A 14,334-nucleotide genomic window follows, 5' to 3' on the forward strand; every position below is an offset into this window, starting at 1 on the left:
TCTCCCATCAGGCAACCACTGATTGGATTTTTCACTACAGATTTTTTTTTACATTTTCTAGAATTTTAAGTAAATGGAATCAAACTAAAAAAAAACAGTAATAGAATAGACTAGTTTGTGTCATAAATCACAATGATGAAAATGCTTCTAGGGCCCTACCATTAAACTTGACACTAGTTATTGGTTAGTATACATATTGTGTTCTCTCTATTCCTGTTCTATTAAGATTTAGAATCTGGAATTTACCAAATGCCATTGTAACATCTCTAGAAATTTTGTATGTTTTTTTCTTTAGCCTATTAATAGGATGACCACAACTTTCACTTACTGTTTTCCTACGTGCCAAACACTGTCCCAAACACTTTGTACATATTTAGTTTCTTAATTGTAGTAACTCTATAAAGTAATACAATTATTATCCCAATAACATGAGAAGGGGTCAGCAAAATTTCTTTTAAAGAGCCAGATAGTAAATACTTCAGGCTTTGCAGGCTATATGTTTTTGTTATATCCATTCAGCTCTGTCATTATGGCACCAAAGTAGCCATAAACAACATGTACATGAATGAGCAAGGCTGTTTCAATAAGACTTTATTTATGTAAATAGTTGATAGTCTAAATTTGGCCCACAGATCATAGTTTGGAATAGATTTAAAAGTTGGGTGAAGTGCCCGGGATCACACCTTGAACTTGGCCAGAATCTTAAAGACAGCATTATTAAATTAGTTATGAATTCCTAGAATTCTTATTTTAAATGGAAATATAGAGAAGTAGTAATAATGTCTACCACATTTGATGTGAACTTAACCTTTGACAGTTTTTATCACATTATGTAGAATCTTCATAATGACCTTGGAATCAGAGTTGCCAGATAAAATACAAGATGCCTATTTATTTATTTTCGGCTTTTAATTTTTTCAGTCATTCAAAATGCCCATTTAAAATTGAATTGTTTGCCTGAAATTCCAGTTTGACTGGGCATGTTTATTCCTGCTAAATCTGGCAGCCCTTTGTGGAAGATAAGGGCATGCATCCCAATCTGCCCTTAGGAATCTGAGGCTCAGAGAAGAGGTATCTGCACACCTATAAGTTCATTGCAGCATTATTCACAATAGCCAAGAGGTGGAAGTAACCTGAATATCCATAGAAGATGAGTGGAAAAAGAATATGTGGTATATACATGCAGTGGAAAATATTCCATTCAGCCTTAAGAAAGAAGGAAATTCTGTCATATGCTACAACATGGATGAACCCTGAGGACACTGTGTTAAGTGAAATAAGTCATAAAAAGAGAAATACTGCATGATTCCCCTTAAAAGAGGTATCTAAAGTGGTCAAACTCATAGAAACAAAGGATAATGTTGGTTGCCAGGGAGTGAGTGGATGGAGTGGTGGGGAGTAGTTCAGGGGGGTGTAGAGTTTCTGTCACGAGGGATGGGAGAGATGGTTTCTGGGGATTTGTTGCACAAAAATGTGCATGTGATTGACCTTATTGTATTGCACACTTGGAAATTTGGGGGAGGGTGAATATTATATTATGTGGGGATTTTTGCTACAATAAAAAAATCAGTCTTTTTATGGCTGAGTGGTATTCCATTGCATATATACCACATGTTCTTTATCTATTCATCTATCAATAGACATTTATATTGCTTCTATATCTTGGCTATTATCAATAATGTTGCAATGAAGACAGGGGTACAAATATCTTTTTGAACTGGTGCTTTTGTTTTCTTCAGAAAAATACACAGAAGTGGAATTGCTGGATTATATGGTAGTTCTACTTTTAATTTTTTGAGGACTCTCCATACTGTTGTCCATAGTGGCTGCACCAATTGACATTCCCACCAACAGTGCAGGAGGGTTCCCTTCTCTCCACATCCTCACCAGCATTTATTATCTTTTGCCTTTTTGAAAATAGCCATTCTGACAGGTGTGAAGTGGTATCTCATTATGGTTTTTTTTAAAATACAGTTTTATTGGGGTATAACTGCTTTACAATGTTGTGTTAGTTTCTGCTGTACAACAAAGTGGATCAGCTATACATATACCTATAACCCCATATCCTCTCCCTCGTGAGTCTCCTTTCCATCCTCCCTATCCCACCTCCTAGGTTGTCACAAAGCACCAAGCTGATCTCCCTGTGCTATGCTGCAGCTTCCCATTAGCTATCTATTTTACATTTGGTAGTATATATATATATATATATACATATATATATATACACACACTATATATATGTATATATATGTCAGTGTACTCTCGCACTATGTCCCAGCCTCCCCTTCCCCCACTGTGTCCTCAGGTCCATTCTCTATGTATGCATCTTTATTCCTGCCCTGCCACTAGGTTCATCAGTACCATTTTTTTTTTTTGGATTCCATATATATGCGTTAGCATAGTCTTTGTTTTTCTCTTTCTGACTTACTTCACTATGCATGACTGCTTTGGGTCCATCCACCTCACTACAAATAACTCAATTTCATTCCTTTCTATGGCTGAGTAATATTCCATTGTATATATGTGCCACATCTTCTTTATCCATTCATCTGTTGATGGGCATTTAGGTTGCTTCCATGTCCTGGCTATTGTAAATAGTGCTGCAATGAACATGATGGTACATGTTTCTTTTTGAATTATGATTTTCTCAGGGTATATGCCCAGTAGTGGGATTGTTGGGTCATATGGTAGTTCCATTTTTCGTTTTCTAAGGAACCTCCATACTTTTCTCCATAATGGCTCCATCAATTTACATTCGCACCAACAGTGCAGGAGGGTTTTCTTTTCTCTGCACCCTTTCCAGCATTTATTGTTTCTAGATTTTTTCATGATGGCTAATCTGACTGGTGTGAGGTGATACCTCATTTTGGCTTTGACTTGCATTTCTCTAATGATTAGTGATGTTAAACATCTTTTCATGTGTTTGTTAGCCATCTGCATGTCTTTTTTGGAGAAATGTCTTTTCAGGTTTTCTGCCCTTTTTAAATTGGATTTTTTTAAAATAATGAGTTGATTGATTTCTTTACATAATTTGGATAATTAACCCCTTATCAGATATATCATTTGGAAGTATCCTCTCCCATTCAGTAGGTTGCCTTTTCTTTTTGTTGATGGTTTCCTTTGCTGTGCAAAAGTTTTTTAGTCTGATGTAGTCCCCTTTATTTATTTTTGCTTCTGTTGCCCTTGCCTAGGGAGACAGATCCAAAAAAATATTGCTGAGACTGATGTCAGAGTGTACTGTCCATGTGTTCTTCTAGGAGTTTGTTTCAAGTCTCACATTTCAGTCTGTAATCCATTTTGAGTATATTGCTGTATACAGTGTAAGAAGATGGTCCAGTGTTTCCAACATCATTCATTAAAGAGGATGAGTTTTCCCATTGTATATTCTTGCCTCTTTTGTTGTAGATTAACTGACCATGTAAGTGTGGGTTTATTTTTTAGATCTCTATTCTGTTCCATTGATCTATGTGTCTGACTTTGTGCTAGTAGAAATGATTACTGTAGCTTTGTATAATAGTAGAGTTTGATGCCAGGGAGTGTGATATCCCCAGCTTTGTTTTTCTTTCTCAACATTGTTGAGTACTACTTCACCACAAAAAAAGAATGAAATCTTGTCAATTGTAACAACAAGGATGGACCTTGAGGGTATTATGCTATGTGAAATAAGTCAGAAGGAGAAAAACAAATACTGTATGATCTCACTTATACGTAGACTCTATAAAACAAAACAAATGAATGACTAAACAAAACAGAGACAGACTTATAGAGAGGAAACTGGTGGTTGCCAGAGGGGAGGGTGATAGGGAATAGAACAAAACAGGTAAAGAGGATTAAAGAAGTACAAACTTCCAGATACAAAATAAATCACAGGGATGTAATATACAGCATAAGGAGTATAGTCAATAACACTGTAATAATTTTGTATGGTCACAGTAATTGCTACGGTTACTGTGACAATTTTGTAATGTATTTGATTGTCAAATCACTCTGCTGTACACCTGAAACTAACATGGTATTGTATGTCAACTGTACTTCAATTAAAAAAAAGTTTTAAGGGAAACAAGACAGAACAAAGGGGCTTCTGTGGCGGCGCAGTGGTTAGGAATCTGCCTGCCAATGCAGGGGACACGGGTTCGAGCCCTGGGCTGGGAAGATCCCACATGCTATGGAGCAACTAATCCCGTGCACCACGACTGCTAAGCCTGGGCTCTAGAGCCCGTGAGCCACAACTATTGAGCCCACGCACCAAAACTACTGAAGCCCGCGTGCCTAGAGCCTGTGCTCCGCAACAAGAGAAGCCACCACAGTAAGAAGCCGGCACACTGCAACGAAGAGTAGCTCGCACTCTCTGCAACTACAGAAGCCTGTGCGCAGCAACAAAGACCCAATGCTGCCAATTAAAAAAAAAAAAAAAAAAAAAGACAGAACAAAAACAAAAGTCTTACTTCAGGCAAATGTTCATCTTCAAATCAGAAGCAATCAGTTCACAAAATTAAAACTGCAATTCATTTCTTAAATAGTAAAAAGATGATTCGTGATTGTGAGGTACATGGTAAATATTTAACAAATATTAAGTTATTAGAAATTACTATTTGGAAGTGCAGTATCATACTTTGAATTGGAAAATGGACCTAAAGAATGTCAGTGTTTGCTGCTGTGCAACAGAGAAAATACTATTTCCACAAATTCCTCTTTTGAGTTCAGTTGCCCCTTGAACACTGGTTTGAGCTGTGCAGGTCCACTTATACACAGACTACAGCACTACATGATCAGTTGGTTGAATCTGTGAATACAGAATCACTGATATGAAGTAGTAATACATAGCTTTTTTCTACTGCTCAAGGCTGGTGCCCCTCACTGCAGCATTGTTCAAGGGTCAACTGTAGTAACATGTGTGGTTAAAAGTGTGATTTCTGAGGTCAGGTAGATTTTAGCTACCAGTTGTATGACCTTGGGCAAACTCCTTAGTTTCTCTGCCTCAAGCTCCCCATCTGTGAAATGTGGATTATGATAACATCTATCTCAAAGTTTGTGTGTGTGAAGAGTCAATGCATTAGAGTTATAAAGTGCTTCAAATAGTGTCTGACACAGAGTAATAGCTCATAAACCATAACTATTTCAGCTGAATCAAACTATTAATATTTATATAATGCTAACAAGCCTTATGTTTTCAGTCAAAAATAAAGCAATCTTGGTCTCATACTTTATTGATGGGATTCTTTCCTTCCCTTAACCACACTCCCTCCATAATATAAGGAGCCCATATACTGTGGATGGTTTAAAAGACATCTGGTGCTTGCCTAGGAGATGCCAAGTGAAGGTCACATGAAAATGCTGTCTCAGCCCCAGCTGACTCTAGTAGTTCCCTGTCCAACCACACACAAGCCTGCTTGTCCTAACTGGTTCTTCAGAATTCCTTGGTCTCTGGAGGCAGTATAGTATAGTGATAAAGACCATGGGTTCTGGATTCAGACATAGTTCCACTACATATTAAGTATATAATACTGGCCAATTATTTGAGCTCACTTGTGTTGTTTCACTGGGTGTGTTATGTGGATAATAAGTATCTCTTGTCTTTTTGATATTAGCCATTCTGACATGTGTGAAGTGATATCTCATTGTGGTTTTGATTTGCATTTCCCTGATGATTAGTGATGCTGAGCATCTTTTCATGTGCCTGTTGGCCATCTGTATATCATCTTTGGAAAAATGTCTATTCAGGTTTTCTGCCCAGTTTTAAATTGCTTTTTTTTCTAGTGTTGCCATTCTATCACCATTTTATTGTGTTACAATGAGAGGTAGCCTATGCAAAAGGGAAAAATCAAAATCACAGTGATAAATAATTTCAGATAATATACTCAAGAAAAACTAGTGACACGCTTAGGATAAAGAGTGTTAGACAATGGAAACGTACAATTTAATTATTTTCTACTTTGCCAATATAAACCAACTAGCAATAAATAAAACCAAGGAAATAATTTAAATTAGCAACAAAAAATTACCAAGAACTAACTTCCACAAGGAATGAGAGGGACTTATGTGAAGAAAAGTGTGAAGCTCTCCCAGCTCATATAAAAATGTTCAAACATGGACATATTTTCAGATTCTAGCATTGCAAATGTTAACAATAAGTATGCCAGTATTCCTGTTATTATTTCATTGTGAATGCAATATCAGTGATCAATATTGCAATTGAATTTTTAGCTGAGCAAATAGTAAGTCTGCTCTTTACAGGAAGGGTCTTCCTTTTGGATATGTGACAGAAAGAGGCCAAGTGAACTGCCCCTGGGAAGGAGTGGGGCTCAGAAGTAATTGAGCTGGACCAAGGACACTGACTTTTCTCTTCCTGTAGTTCTCCGAAGGTGGGGACGTCTTCAGGGAATGGAGTGCACGGACCAAGTTGGCTAATTATGAGCTCTGTGCATTGAACCCTCAAGACCACACGACTGTAAACAGTCAGCCTGTGTCTCCAGCCCTTCAGGTTGCTGGTCCATGTCTAGCAAGCTTCACACCTGTGTCTCCTTGTCGCACAGTAGTCATCTGCAACAGGAGGTTCTGGCTGGAGTCTGCCTTTCTGCCAATCCTGAGGATAGAGCTTCAGCCATCACTGGTCACCAGGCAGAGAGGGGCAGCAGACTGACCGTCCTTGGTCATGCAGCAGCAGGGTCTCAGCTCAGCGCAGTGAGTGACATGGGAGACAGAGGTTGGAGGAGGGATTGTGGGAGCGTTGTTTTCTCATTGTCAGAACAAGCAAAACTGTTGGGATTGACAGATGGTTACAGCACCAGTTTGCAAAGTTTCAGCTCCATGCACTATGAAGTTTGTGTTCTTGGTTGTGAAGACCATTGAGTTCAGCTTTCCTCCCACACTAGTTCTAGTTCCCATAGGCATTACCCCCACAATAGCAGGAACAGGTCTCTCTAAATGGTCCCCTAAGTACTCCAAAATCATGAAGTGAAGATTAGGATGAGAACAAAGATATTAAACATGGTATCATGATTCTTCACTGAGGATTTCCTAAGTGCCAAGCTCTGAGCTCAGTGCTCTATGTAGCTTGTTTCATTTCATCTGCGTAATCACCACCAAGAAAGAGAAATGAATATTTTGTCATATCATGGGTAAGAGAGCACAGCATTTAAGTATTACTTCTATTAGGTCATAAGGTAAAATAGGAGTGAATTCAGGTTTGAATCGAGGTATCCAGCCTCCAGTCATAGGACACTTAGCCAGAATTCTCTCCTGTCATTTTACTTTTCTGGCTCCTCCAGGCAGAGACCCCATGTTCACTATCCTCTCCCCTCTGGGGGTTCCCGGTAGACCTCAGTGGAGGATAAGGGGTGCCCTTGCTGCACTGACCCTAGGAAGGATTGCTGAGATCAAGGCAGGGCCCATAGAAGGATCAGCAGATTGTAATTTAGGACAGATCTCTCTCTTCCTCCAGCTTCTAGATTTTGCCTTAGCCGTCTTCTTCCTCCTTCATTCTTGTACTTTAGTCCTTCTCAATCTGTAAAGGAGACACAAAGGCAGAATGTTGGGTTCCATTCTTAGTTAGGAAACTGAAATCAATTAAAAGATGTATTTTAGCTGTGCTTTGGTTAAGACCACAGGAAGCGCAGGGAAACAAAGTGAAGAAGTTTGGTGTGTGGGCATCAGAGACTGACCATTCAATTTAATTTTGTTTCCTCTATTTATTATCTTGTGTGATATGGGGCAAGTTCTTAGCATCTCTGAACCTCAGTGTTTTCATCTGAGTGGACCCCTAGTTGATACACTGCATCATTATAAGAATTAAATGGTAGGGCTTCCTAGGTGGCTCAGTGGTTAAGAATCCACCTGCCGATGCAGGGGATACAGGTTTGATCCCTGCTCCAGGAAGATCCCACATGCCACGGAGCAACTAAGCCTGTGTGCCACAACTATTGAGCCCATGTGCCGTAACTACTGAAGCCCACGTGCCTAGAGCCCATGCTCCACAACAAGAGAAGCCACGGCAATGAGGAGCCCGCCCACCACAATGAAGAGCAGCCCCCACTCACCACAAGTAAAGAAAAACCTGCGCACAGCAAAAAAGGACCCGACACAGCCAATAAAATAAATAAATAAATAAATAAATAAATAGATTAAAAAAAGAATTAAATGGTATAGTGGAAACTACATATGTAATTCCACATGTAATGAATGTACACAGGGAGGGCAAAATAAATTTTAGATACTATTATTATTATGAATAGTAACAGGCTGACTTCATAGAATTTAATTAAGATATCTCATCATCTAAAGTGTATCTCTGCACCTCTGGAGAGACATTTTATTTTGTCCTTATACAAGAAGATACCAAGTGTTTGGAGGGAAAGAGACTGAGTCTCATTCATTTCTGATTCCTCAGAGTCTGTACTTCTTTGGCACAGTGTAGGCAACAAAAACAAACAGAACTCTTAAAAAATTAAATAGACCCTTCGTTCACGTGAACACGCAGTACGCAATATGCTTTCCAGCCACTGGTACTTTTCTGCCTGTACATTCATCCCTTCCAGTAATATCCCATCAGAATAGAGACAAAATACAATGGGACTTGTGTGTTTTTATGGCATGAACTTTCTATGAACTGATTATTTTCTTTTTATAACACACATCGTTCAATTATCAAAAAATTATGGTGATTTTAAATGATGAAAAATTTAAAGGAGGGAGAAAGAGAAGAGGTAGATAAATTGATTTACTTCATAGACTAAGACACTTTTAGGATTTCACATTTAGGATGTCAAGTCATTCATTGCTCAAGTTCCCTAGGATAACAAAGGCTTTGACCTCTCTGCCATGTAATTAAATAAAAATCGTTAAATACATCCTAAGATTAAATTTCATCAACAAACATCCTACTACAATAGTAATTTAATTTTAATTAAAATACCATAACTGAATATTAATATTTCCAGGGATGTTATTTTCCCACTTTCTGGGTAAAGAATGCCATCAGAAAGAGATTGAGATATTTATGCATACTCCACATTTATTGTGTGAAAGATGTGGGACTTAGACTTTCATCTCCTGACTCCTGTCCTGGGTTTCTGTCACTTCCACTAGAGCTGAATGAACATATTTTTTTCAAGCCTGCTCTGTCCCAGATGAGCAAACGAAGGCACAACCATTGCTTTCTCCTCCTGGGACTCAATGAGGTTATCTGTGAATTCGGGGAATAGGCCAAGTGCTTCATAGGGGTCTTTCTGGCATGAATCTTTGGTTCATTATTATGAGTAGTAATGTACCTGAGATATGCAAATATTATTTCTTCTGCACTTTGAGGACTTCATGTGAGCTATCATGGACAGATTTCAGGGATATTCCTTATTGCGTATCTCAGCAATAAGAGCAGGTAGTCGCTTGTATCAGGTTGCTTTAGTGGGGAAAAAATGTCGGCAACTAATAGTAAAATTAAATGTGCACTTCCTTTTACAATGCAAACAACTATACTTCCTATATATTATCTTATAGATATTCTCAATTTTGTGACATGGAGAGGGAAAAGAATTTGCATAGGTTTGTCATAATAAGGAATTGAAAAACAAAGTGAAGTCTATCCCCCTGGCAGTATTAGGCATCAGCTAAAGTGTTTGATTTAGATGCATGTACTTACTTCATAGGAAGTCTTAAAACAAAGTTTTATTGAGAACATTTCAGGGACAACATTTATAGTATGACATTTTTCAGCTAAGTTTTCAAGAAGACTGCTTATGGATACAAAAATCATGAAAACATCAGCAGGAAAATATACCTGTTGTCATGACAGTGGTTGACTTTGTGGGTCAGATATGCAGGGAAATAGGATCTTGAAGGGATAGCAAGAAAACTGAAATTTTACTGGTAATATTTTAAAACTCTACAAAACATAAGTTGAACAATATTATTGCATGTTCACATTTTTAATAAGGTTAGTGGGTATTCGTGATAATAATAATAATAGATTACATTAATGGGGCATTTACTAAGGGTCTGGTAACATTCTAAGGCAATGGTTCTCACTTTTGGCTGTACATTAGAATCATCAACAGACACACATAGAGATTCTGATTTTATGGGTTCTAGGCTGTAGCCACAGCACTGGTATATTTTGAAAGATCCACAGGTAATTATAATGGTCAGTCAGGAGTGAGAGCCACTGATCTAAGCACTTCACATTTATTATCTAATTTCTTACAACACTCCTACAAGATGGGTTCCACTTTAAGGCCCATTTTTTAGATGAAGAAAAGATCCATGTTTCGTTTTATTATTCTCTGTACTTTCCTCTTTTGCACTTTTCTCAAATTAAATCAGATGGTTCCTTGCCAGGAGAAAGGAAGACTTGAATTTCTTGTAGGGAGCTGATTTAAGGAAAATTGGAACCCCCATTATGAGGAAGGGTTGACATGAAAAGTTCTTTAGGCTTAAGAAGGCTGGGTTTCAAGCATAGTGCTGGGACTTCCCTGGTTGTAAAACATCAATTGAACATAAGAGGGTAGGTTTGATGAGGAAACAATGCTTCACACATTTTAAAATTAGAAGCACGTGTAAAGACATTTATTTACCAAGCCACTACATATGAAGACCAGAAAAGCAACAGCAGTCTCAAACATAAGAAAGTCCCTGAAGTTGTGTAAAGTTAATACAATTAACCTTGCATAAAAAGCTCAGTGGTTTTTGGAGAAATGTCTATTTAGGTCTCTGCCCATTTTTTTAAATTGGATTGTTTGTTTTGATGATGTTAAGCCACATGAGCTGTTTATAAATTTTGGAGACTAGTCCCTTGTGGGTCACATCATTTGCTGCTCAATATTATGTAACAACCCAGAATTAATATGTATTTAATTTAACTCATTAAATACATTTGACTTTAGAATACAGGTAAAGTTATAAAGTGTTTATAAAAGTTCCAATCATGGGAACTTCTTGCACTGCACTTGGATAAAGCATATTTGATTGCTTCCTAGAGTCTTTTTTAAAAAAAAATTATTTATTTATTTATTGCTGCATCAGGTCATAGTTGCGGCACGTGGGATCTTTCATTGAGGCGAGGGGGCTTCTCTCTAGTTGTGCCTTGTGAGTTTTCTCTTCTCTAGTTGTGGTGCTCAGGCTCCAGAGTGCATGGGCTCTGTTGTGGTGCATGGGCTCTGTAGTTTGTGGCACGCAGGCTCTCTAGTTGAGGCGTGCGAGCTCAGTAGCTGTGGAGCGCAGGCTTAGTTTTCCTGAGGCATGTGGGATCTTAGTTTCCTGACCAGGGATTGAACCTGCATCCCCGGCACTGGAAGGCAGATTCTTTACCACTGGACCACCAGGGAAGTCCTCCTAGTGTCTTAACTGGAGTGATTTTTCTTAAGGGAGAAAGATATTTCTTACTGTATATGTTTCCTTCAAGGGTGATGACTGATATTCTACTGTGTTTGTGACTTTATTAACTCTAAATTGGCTTCTCCTCTATCACACTTTGGCTCTGTGTCTGTAAAGTGAGTGTATATAGAGACAGGTAAATAGTCAAGAAATTAGTGAGGAAAGAGTTCTAAGGAAATGTTTGTCACCATTGAAAAATATCATTAGAAGTACTGGAATGTATGATCCTCAAGTGCAAATTCTTTACTTTGATTTGCTTGATTCAAAATACAAACAAAGTGCTATGTCCCTGTTTGCTTGCTTCATTTATTTGAAGCCTCTTTTTCTTTCTAGGAGCTGTCTAAGCCACATGAGACCAAAGAATATAACCTATGTCTCAGAATTCTTCCTCATGGGCTTTTCAGAGGAACCAGAATGGCAACCTCTCCTCTTGGGCCTGTTCGTGTCCATGTACCTCGTCACTCTGCTTGGGAACCTGCTCATCATCCTGGCCGTCATCTCTGACTCCCACCTCCATACCCCCATGTACTTCTTCCTCTCCAACCTGTCCTTGGCTGACATTGGTTACACCTCCACCACTGTCCCCAAGATGATTGTGGACATTCAAACTCACAGCAGGGTCATCTCTTATGTGGGCTGCGTGACTCAAATGTCTATTTTTATTCTTTTTGGATGTTTGGACAATCTATTCCTGACTGTGATGGCCTATGACCAGTTTGTGGCCATCTGTCACCCCCTGCACTACACTGTCATCATGAACCCATGCCTCTGTGGCTTGTTGGTTTTGGTGTCAGTTTTCATCAGCCTTTTGGTCTCCCAGCTGCATAGCCTGATATTGTTAGAACTTACCTTCTTCGTGGATGTGGAAATCCCTCATTTCTTCTGTGACCCTTCTCAGCTATTCAGCCTTGCCTGTTTTGAAATCCCCAGCAGCAACATACTAATCTATTTAATTGGTGCCATTTTGGGTGGTTTTCCACTCACAGGGATTCTCTTCTCTTATGCTCGCATTGTTTCCTCTATTCGGAGAGTCCCGTCAACAGGTGGGAAGTATAAAGCTTTCTCCACCTGTGGCTCTCACCTGGCAGTTGTGTGTTTATTTTATGGGACAGGCCTTGGGGTGTACCTCAGTTCTACCGTTTCACATTCCCCCAGGAAGGATGTAGTGGCCTCGGTGGTATATACTGTGGTCACCCCCATGCTGAACCCCTTCATCTACAGCCTGAGGAACAGGGATATCAACAGGGCCATGTGCAGGCCCCTCAGAAGAATAGTCTAATCTCAACACCTGTGCCATCTTGTTCTGTGTAGGTTGGAAAAGCCAGTAAAACCAAACGGTTGGAATTCAAACTTCTGCCTATTTGGTTCTATAATTTTTGTATCTCTTGTGCCTTTCAGTACTTAAAATGTTTCATATCTGTATAGTGCTTCATTTGATACATCTTTAGTGGGACTGATGGATTATTGTAGGATCCTATTCCCATTAAAATCACTGTATGTTGAATCATGTTATAGCTATAGACCCTCTTTATTTCTTATCTTTGACTGAGACATCCTGGAAATATGTAAAATTCCTTTTTTTTTAAAAATAATTAAAATATTCAACCCTTTCCAAATTTCATGTCTATTGTCCAGAGGACTTTTGCATCTTTCACATTTGTTTATGCATGTTATGTGTAAGGATACATGTAACTGGTCCTCAACTTTGGCTTCATGTTGGAGTTACCTCAGAGTTTTCAAAAAATATCGTTGACTGTTTGTCAACACAGATTGTGATTTAATTGGCCTGAGATGTAGCCTTAGCATGAGGATTGAAAAATGATCACAGTTGGTTTTCATGTATAGCCAAGATTGGGAACTAATGACATAATCACATTTTGTTCAAAGATGACTAGTATTTTTGGAGCCTTTACTGTTCATGACCAGATGTTGAAGTTCTTAAAGTCATACTAGCTCACAAGAGGGATCTTCTGAAAAAGTTGACCCTACCAACAGGCAATGTTATTTCCCCCAACATTCCTGATATTTCTTTACATGTATTGTCCTTCCATATCATATAATACAGTCATTTTTGCTAGTTAATAGGATGTTGTCACCTTGCTCCAAACTCAACATTCTATTCTTTAGCAAAGGGTGGTTTTTACCTGTCACTAGTAATAGTACCTTTAGGACTTCAATTTGAAGGCCCACTTCTGTGTCTCTCGTCTTGATAAATCTGTCTTTGGACTCTGATCTGTATTTTTCACTATATGAATATCCATCTTTCTTTCAGAGACGTTGCACATAGTTTTTGAGGCAGTGATCTGGGGTCTCTGACAACTTGCCTAATAACTAGGTTAATTTACTTGGCCTTTTCTACTAAGCTGAATTGTCTACCAACTTCACAGATCAGGAATTTTGATAGTGGAGGAAGAAATGCCCTTTACATAGATGAAGCTATACTAGTCAGTGAGAAGAGATTTCTCCCTCTAAAAATGACTAAATTAGGGTTTTGATTTCTTGGTTTACATGATCTGAAATTAGACAAATTGAGTATGATCTACTCTGGAACAATGAATAGCCTGTGTCTCTGTTTCTGAAAACCTAAGTAATGGGCAGAATTACTTAGGGACTTTTGGAATTTCCTGTTAGGAAAGTAATGGGAGTTTGCCAAGATAATTGCAGTAGTTAATTTTATGTGTCAACTTGGCTGGCCATGGTGCCTAGATATTTGGTCAAACAGTATTCTAGATGTTTCTGTGAAAGTGTATTTTTTGGCTGCGTTAACATTTTTATGAGTGGACTTTGAGTAAAGCAGATTACTGTCTATAATGGGGGTGGGCCTTATCCAGTCAGTTGTAGGCCTTAACTGGACAAAGATTGACCCCCTGGAGGAATAATTAATCCTTCAGTAGACTGCCTTTGACCTTGAATTGCAACTCTTCCCTGCATCTCCAGCCCGTCGTCCTACCCTGCAGAATTTGAACTTAC

General features: G+C 38.6%; 1 protein-coding gene across 1 annotated transcript; it reads left to right on the forward strand.

The window, feature by feature from the left end:
- Positions 1-11,713: 11,713 nt before the first annotated feature.
- LOC130836189 (olfactory receptor 18-like) lies at positions 11,714-12,643 on the forward strand. The gene has a single exon (XM_057708266.1). The coding sequence runs from the start codon at positions 11,714-11,716 to the stop codon at positions 12,641-12,643; it is 930 nt and encodes a 309-aa protein (XP_057564249.1).
- Positions 12,644-14,334: the final 1,691 nt, after the last annotated feature.

The sequence above is a fragment of the Hippopotamus amphibius genome, chromosome 15, assembly GCF_030028045.1.
Source record: "Hippopotamus amphibius kiboko isolate mHipAmp2 chromosome 15, mHipAmp2.hap2, whole genome shotgun sequence".
NCBI classification, from domain to species: Eukaryota; Metazoa; Chordata; class Mammalia; order Artiodactyla; family Hippopotamidae; genus Hippopotamus; species Hippopotamus amphibius.

Excerpts from the sequence above, each read along its gene's own strand:
- LOC130836189 (XM_057708266.1), top strand. The coding sequence starts at position 11,714 with ATGAGACCAAAGAATATAACCTATGTCTCAGAATTCTTCCTCATGGGC.